Below are 6,810 nucleotides of genomic sequence, written 5' to 3'. Positions count from 1 at the left end.
TTCACCTAAATACATTCTGTTCAAATAGAACAAAATAAACGAGATGTAAAAACTTGTTATATTCACTATCTTTGTAAAACCATAAAATGTTTTATAAAATATTTCACGGTTGTATTTATATGCTGTGTGAAATTTGTCTTAATTTCTGTTCTTAAAGTAACACAAGCAAATGAAATGAAAATATGTTATCCTTATATTTACGGACCATACTTAGTTTAAACGATATCTAGTTTATATTTCCTCTCTGGAAGTTCAAAATATTAGAGCATCGACAAATCCAAAGATCAAAGACAGAAAAAAGCAGGCCTCCTAAGTTGTTTCAAACGAGAAGCCGTTATATTTAACAATTTTGTCATCTGATTTTTACCATATCAAAGAAAAGTGAAAATCATCCTCATCCATTGTCATAAATAACAATCGTGAAGGGAATAAATTTAAAAACACATGCTAAGATTTATCTACAATCGTAAGAGAAATCAGAAATGGAATCGTACATCATGTATCACTGTTTATATTACTTAAGACGTAACCATCACTCATAAAAACTAAGAGAAGATCACATTCATCATTGTCTCATTACTGTTTAAACAATTAAACTGATTTATTGATTAAAAATCATCATTTACCTTAATTAGCAAGAGATAAAAATTGACGTTTCCGCAACACCGCAAATTATGCACTGCCTATAAACAAAAATATACACATTCCTTTTAAGTCATGTTTTAGAGCAGATATAGATTCCATTCTCAGATGAAGATTTGTGTTCGATTAAAATTTAGAAGAATAAACGCCCATTAATTTGAATAAATTGAAATAACTCATTGTTTAACAAGCTGTCTAGAAAGAATATATTGAACAAATTTAAGTCTTCGGATTAAAACAGAAAATAAAGGTACACAGATATAGATTTCTCATGTATTCAATTGGTCATTGAAAATACACATATAGACAAAGTATACAAACAGAATTGTATTACTTAGATTTTCTCCCGATGAGATCAAAGTAAATCTAGTAAATAAAACAAAATACCATATTGGATTGTAATTTATTGGATCTTTTAAAATCTTTAAAAATAAGACGAAGTGATAACAAAGGTTAGACCTTAAGGATTTCCAGAATTGATTATGTAGCTGTATAATTATAAAAAGTGTAAGTATCTTACACTATCATTAACAAAGAATTTTAAAGAAGCAATATTCCAAGGGTTTTTCTCCTGACTTTCCTCACCTTCGCCTTGAATTTGTCAATTCCAACAATGATATACTTTGTATTCTAATTTGTTTCTCATTTCATAATTTTAATCTTTTTTTGTCTTTTTGGATGTAAAAAATTGCTAAAATAAAAAAAAATTAATAATCAAAAGAAAAACAATATTTACAAGAAGTATTTTACCCAGTATTTGAACCGTCTGTTGGTTTATGGTGCTTAAAATAGAAATGTGACCCTCAGTAACAATTGATGCTTTCAAAAGCACCCTACGAAGGGTTAGCAAATTAGCCTCATTCTTTCGTTTACGGAAAACGACCCTTTGCTAACAAAAATGGACTTATTCCATAAGGATGGAATTTTTGCAACAGAAGACAAATTTGAATGAATTCAAACAATTTAGTATAAAGTATGGGGAACAGTTTTAGAGATTTCCCTATTGAAGTAAAATTGTGTAAGAAAACATAGAGATTATCAAAGAAGATGGGCAAACAAGGTGAGCAAAATGCCTATTGTGTGACAAATAAAGTGAAAAAATAAATTTATCTTAATTATGACAAAAATTTCTCTAAAATCTCCACAAAATCGCAACAATCTCACAAAGATTAAAATTGTTCATCTATGAATTTTATCAGAGGGTTCCTTTCATAAAGTTTTCCTCCACGAGATCTGCGTTTGGGGCTGTGTTTAAAGTCTTTCGAAAGATTTGCAGTAACGCATACACATATATTGTTCACAGACATATCAATTTATTTTTAAAAAATGGCCGTTTAAGTATGAAAAAAAAAATTCAACGATCCTCTCACTTTATATTTTTTCCTATAATTTAACAGATGATGTTTGCCTTTGTGGTTTTTGCGACAGCACTCACCGCCGTCAACGCTGTCCCTAGACACATAGGAGAGACACCTCTTACCAAGGCTCTTTCAACAAACAACAGTACACTAATAGAAAACACCGGGAACACCGAAACGCCTAGGGAATCTCATCTTTCTACCTTAGAAGAAAAGGATGAAGTGAAGATACCTCTGGACCAGAAACTGAGGCATACCATTGGTGTCATAAACAAACTTACAGAAAGGCTACCAATGGAAAAGAAGAAAAACTTCACCAAATCTTTTATAAATCTTTTCTTGAAACTAAAAGACCCAGACCATACATTATCAGCTGCAAAATCCGCCGCTTTGAAAAACATAGTAAAAAGTAAGACAAGGGAAGCAAAACAGGATAACAATGGGACAACGGCAGGTTATACTGTTGTTGTATTAAACACAGATAACGCCGAAAATTCAACTCAGTCTCAAACTTCTATATTGTCAGACATGAAGACAAATGAAACTCCAATTCATCAATCGAGTCACGTGATGAACAAGGATATAAAAGGAAAACACCGTAGAGCGGATTCCAGAGTGGCATCTCCGAATCAACCACTCTTATTTGAGTTTGATGAAGAAGTTCAGCGGGAGAGAATAGACCAAAATGAAAACGAGGATGATGATGATGATGATGATGATGACGATGAAGATCAAGACACCGATAATACTAGAAATGACATACGCATTCTTGAGCGACAATTGAATTCATTTCCTAGTGAAACACTCTTTGCGGGCGACAGTTTGTTTGGTATTCAACAAAGAGAACCTATTCAGCAAAGCAGAGTTGTTCAACAAAGAAGACCCAATCGACAAATCCAGACCTCTAATACATGGCAGCAAAGACAACAGATATTTCCAAATACTGTCATTGCAAGCTCCGTGGAGAGAACTCCAAATGTAAATACAATTAGAAATTTCAAAGCTATCACTGACCCGGAACAGGAAATCAAGACTCTTGAAAAGTTTCTGAACTTTGCTGAAGGCTTCGCACAGGTTGGAAATGAACGTATACCTTCCATCCAGGACGAAAATGATCTTTTTGAAGCCTTCAATGACGAGAATTCTTTTTTGAATCGTCTTCAAGACAACTTTGAAAATTTTAATGAACATGACCAGGAGAGCAAAGAAGATAATGCATTCCAGCGTAGTAGTCCTGCAAGAGATGTTTCACTAAGAAATACACCAAATGATGGCAAGAGGCCAGCCATCATAGGAATTAATGACAATAGAAAATTGCAGACAGAAGACAGTAATGAAGACACACGTAATGAGATCGTTAAGTTCCTACAGAACGACATACGGCGTTTTCAGAGTGGAGATTTTCAATCTGATGAAAACGACGATTTAAGAGAAAACATTATTTCTAATCACAAACATGAACAGGATAGCAAAGAAGAGGGTGAATCTCTGCCTGGTATAAGAAATGTATTTCGAATATCAGAAAGAGATAGACATACACCGAACTTGATTGCAGCGATAATACGTGACAATAAGAATCCAGACGTCAATTTCCTAAGATTGAACGACGATAGACAAATGCAGAAAGAAGACAGTGATGAGGAAACGGAGAGTAAAATCATTGGAAATGGAAATGAAATACATATTTTTCAAAATAGAGATTCACAAAGCTATGAATATGACGATTCAAACGAACAGCATATCATGGGAGGTAGAGATCAAATCAGAGGCGAATCCAAAGACGCATCTAAAGGCAGAAACTCTGGTAACGCCGAAAGTGCATCTAGTTATAGCAATTCGGCAAGCAATGAAGAAAATTCTCGTGAAGAAAATTCTGGCAAAAAATCGGACGGTTCTTTCGAAAACTCCAGAAAAAGTAAATCGAAGAGCAGCTCTAGTGAACAAGGATCCAGTGATGAAAAGTCTGGTGAATCCAATAGTGGATCAAGTGACAGCGATTCGAAGAGCAGTAAACAGGACTCCAGTGGTGAAAACTCTGGTAGTGCTGATAAAAGTTACAGTAAAAGCAATTCAAGAAGCAGTGAACATGATTCAAGTAAAGACAGTGGATCAAGTGGAAGTAAATCAAACAGTTATGAACAAGATTCCAAAAGTAGTGAAAGCAGCGAAGACTCGAATAGCAATGAAAACAGCGAACAAGGAAACAAGTCATCCAAGGAAAGTAGCGAAGACTCGAATAGCAACGAAAACAGCGAAAGCAAGTCATCCAAGGAAAGTAGCGAAGACTCGAAAAGCAACGAAAACAGCAAAAGCAAGTCATCCGAGGAAAGTAGCGAAGACTCGAATAGCAGCGAAAACAAGTCATCCGAGGAGAGTAGTGAAAGTAAAGAACTACCACAGCAAATCAATCCACAACGTCAGCCCCCGGTCATAAATAATGATCTTCCACTAAACAACCCTAGAGTGGAAAAATTATACATCCCCGCTAAGCCCAAGGACCAAAAAATATTTGGCAAAGAACCTGAACCCGAACCACCACGAGAGACCTATGAAAACTGGGAGTTTTTAGATGACCATAATTTTGGTAACTTAAACCTCGATCAACCAATTAACGATGACCAAGACCTGCTAAATGCAATAATCGAAATAGAAAAGAAAAATTACGGCATTCAAGAAATGAAAACAGACTCTTCAGAATATTCAGATGAAAGAGATTATTATAAACCAAAACAGTACAAGGGATATTCCAAATATTCTGATGACCGTAAAATCTATAGAAATCAAAGAAAGTATTCAGGTTATTCAACTTACAGACCTAAATACAAACAGTCAAAATATGCTGGTGATAAGCTGAAACTAACAGATAGAGAACTAGCTGAATTAAACCTAATATACAGAGCTACAAGAGGCTACAGACCAACCAGGTTTGCTAAAACTTGGGCTACCCATCATTTCCCCGTCTTTGTAGGAAGAAATCGGCATTTAAATAGTCAAGTAAGAGCCTACATACTGCGTGAGATTGAAAACAGCAATCGAAGAACATTCAATAGAAGAGGACGAATGGGCAGGAGACGATATGGCAGATTAAATAGGAGAGGTATACTTCCAATAAGACAGCCGTATGGACGATTTGGCATTAGACGAGGAGTAATGAGAAACACCCTTCCTTTATTTGAAAATAGAGACTATTATTATCCAAATATTCACATCGGACGGTAGATCTGATGAAGTTTACTGGTTGTTTGAATATTTTGTATTTTGATGCATACAATTATCCAGTTTTGTATTTATTTTATGGTTAAATAAATCCTACTTGCTTTTTTTCTATAATTCTGCGGATGTGTCATTTTTGGAGAATACTCTAACATACAAGATCCATTACATGCTCATTTAATTCTGACTTAAATCATCATCCAATAAAAAAAAAATCAAATTGAGAAATAAAGTTTTATCATTTGAACAATATATGTATTGATGTATTTCACAGCTGTAAATTTTAGATGACTTAATTACCAATACTGAACAAGCATTCTGAGAGTATTGCATCAGCAATACTAGTCCCTTACCGGCAAGTGTAATTTGGTTCCCGCTAAAAATTGAAAATGCCATAATTCCGTCAAAAATCATTGAAGCGGAACGAAATGCAAACTTGATCTATAAGTAATCAAGGTAAGGTCACATACCAAAAATCAGCTCAATATCTCCAAGCGTTTAGAAAAAAATCGCGGAAAACCCTTAAAAATTGAAAAGGTCATAATTCCGTCAAAAATTAATGACGCGGAACGATATGCAAACTTGGTCTGTAACTCATCAAGATACACTCACATACTGAAAATCAGCTCAATATCTGCAAGCGTTTAGGAAAAAAGTGCGGATAACCAAGTGGGACAGACTGACAGAGGGACAGACCGACAGACGGACGGACAGACTCAGAGGAAACCTATAGTCCCCTCCAGTTTCACCGGTAGGGGACTAAAAAGCAACAGCACCCGACCTAGAGTCATAACATTTCCTATAAGAAAATCTAGACTTGCGACATTTCGATTTTTCATTATATCTTTTATCCTGCATATGGAATTACGTATCATTTGTTTTTATTTAACTCTTCGAAATAAAAGGTTTTCAAATGTAGGGGGGGGATATATGCTTTTCTTTGAAAACGAATGCACAGCTGGGATGTAGTCGTAAGATTCAAGACATGGGACGTAAAATTTTATTTGATTGAATAATTCCTATCTCTCTCACTGGCTGAGATCTAACATTCTAGAAAAAAATATGTTATGTTCACCTGCAGGTGGCCTTGGAGGTGAACATAAGGATTTATTTTTAGCTCACCTGAGCTGAAAGCTCAAGTGAGCTTTTCTGATCACATTTTGTCTGTAGTCCGTCTGTTTGTTTTTCTAGCTGTCCTTCAATCTGAAAACTTTTCACATTTCCAATTTCTTCTCCAGAACCACTGGGCCAAACTTGCCACAAAGCATCCTTGGGTGAAGGGTATTCAAGTTTGTTCAAATGAAGGGCGACGCCCTCATTCAAGGGGGGACAATTGAGAAATAGTGAAAATTTGGTGGCATATTTTAAAAATCTTCTTCTTCAGAACCAATGTCCCAAAAAGTTGAAACTTATAGGAAACCTTTGTTATATAATGTAGATTCAAGTTTGTTCAAATCATGACCCCTGGGGGTAGGGTGGGGCCACAATTGGGGATCAAAGTTTTACATCGGAATATATAGGGAAAAATCTTTAAAAATCTTCTTCTCAAGAACAGCAAAACATTGTTTAGTCATATTGATATGTAAGCATCCTCAGA

At 35.1% G+C, this 6,810-nt stretch overlaps 1 protein-coding gene across 1 annotated transcript; it reads left to right on the top strand.

Moving 5' to 3' along the window:
• Positions 1-2,042: 2,042 nt before the first annotated feature.
• On the top strand, positions 2,043-5,330 carry LOC133183724 (putative uncharacterized protein DDB_G0282133). The gene has a single exon (XM_061318645.1). It carries the CDS (start codon positions 2,043-2,045, stop codon positions 5,217-5,219), a length of 3,177 nt encoding a protein of 1,058 aa, XP_061174629.1. The 3' UTR covers positions 5,220-5,330.
• Positions 5,331-6,810: the final 1,480 nt, after the last annotated feature.

The sequence above is a fragment of the Saccostrea echinata genome, unplaced genomic scaffold, assembly GCF_033153115.1.
Source record: "Saccostrea echinata isolate AGI-Se365-2 ecotype Australia unplaced genomic scaffold, CSIRO_AGI_Sech_v1 ptg000009l, whole genome shotgun sequence".
In the NCBI taxonomy this organism is placed as follows: Eukaryota; Metazoa; Mollusca; class Bivalvia; order Ostreida; family Ostreidae; genus Saccostrea; species Saccostrea echinata.
This window is presented reverse-complemented; position numbering and strand designations above follow the sequence as displayed.

Excerpts from the sequence above, each read along its gene's own strand:
- LOC133183724 (XM_061318645.1), top strand. The coding sequence starts at position 2,043 with ATGTTTGCCTTTGTGGTTTTTGCGACAGCACTCACCGCCGTCAACGCT.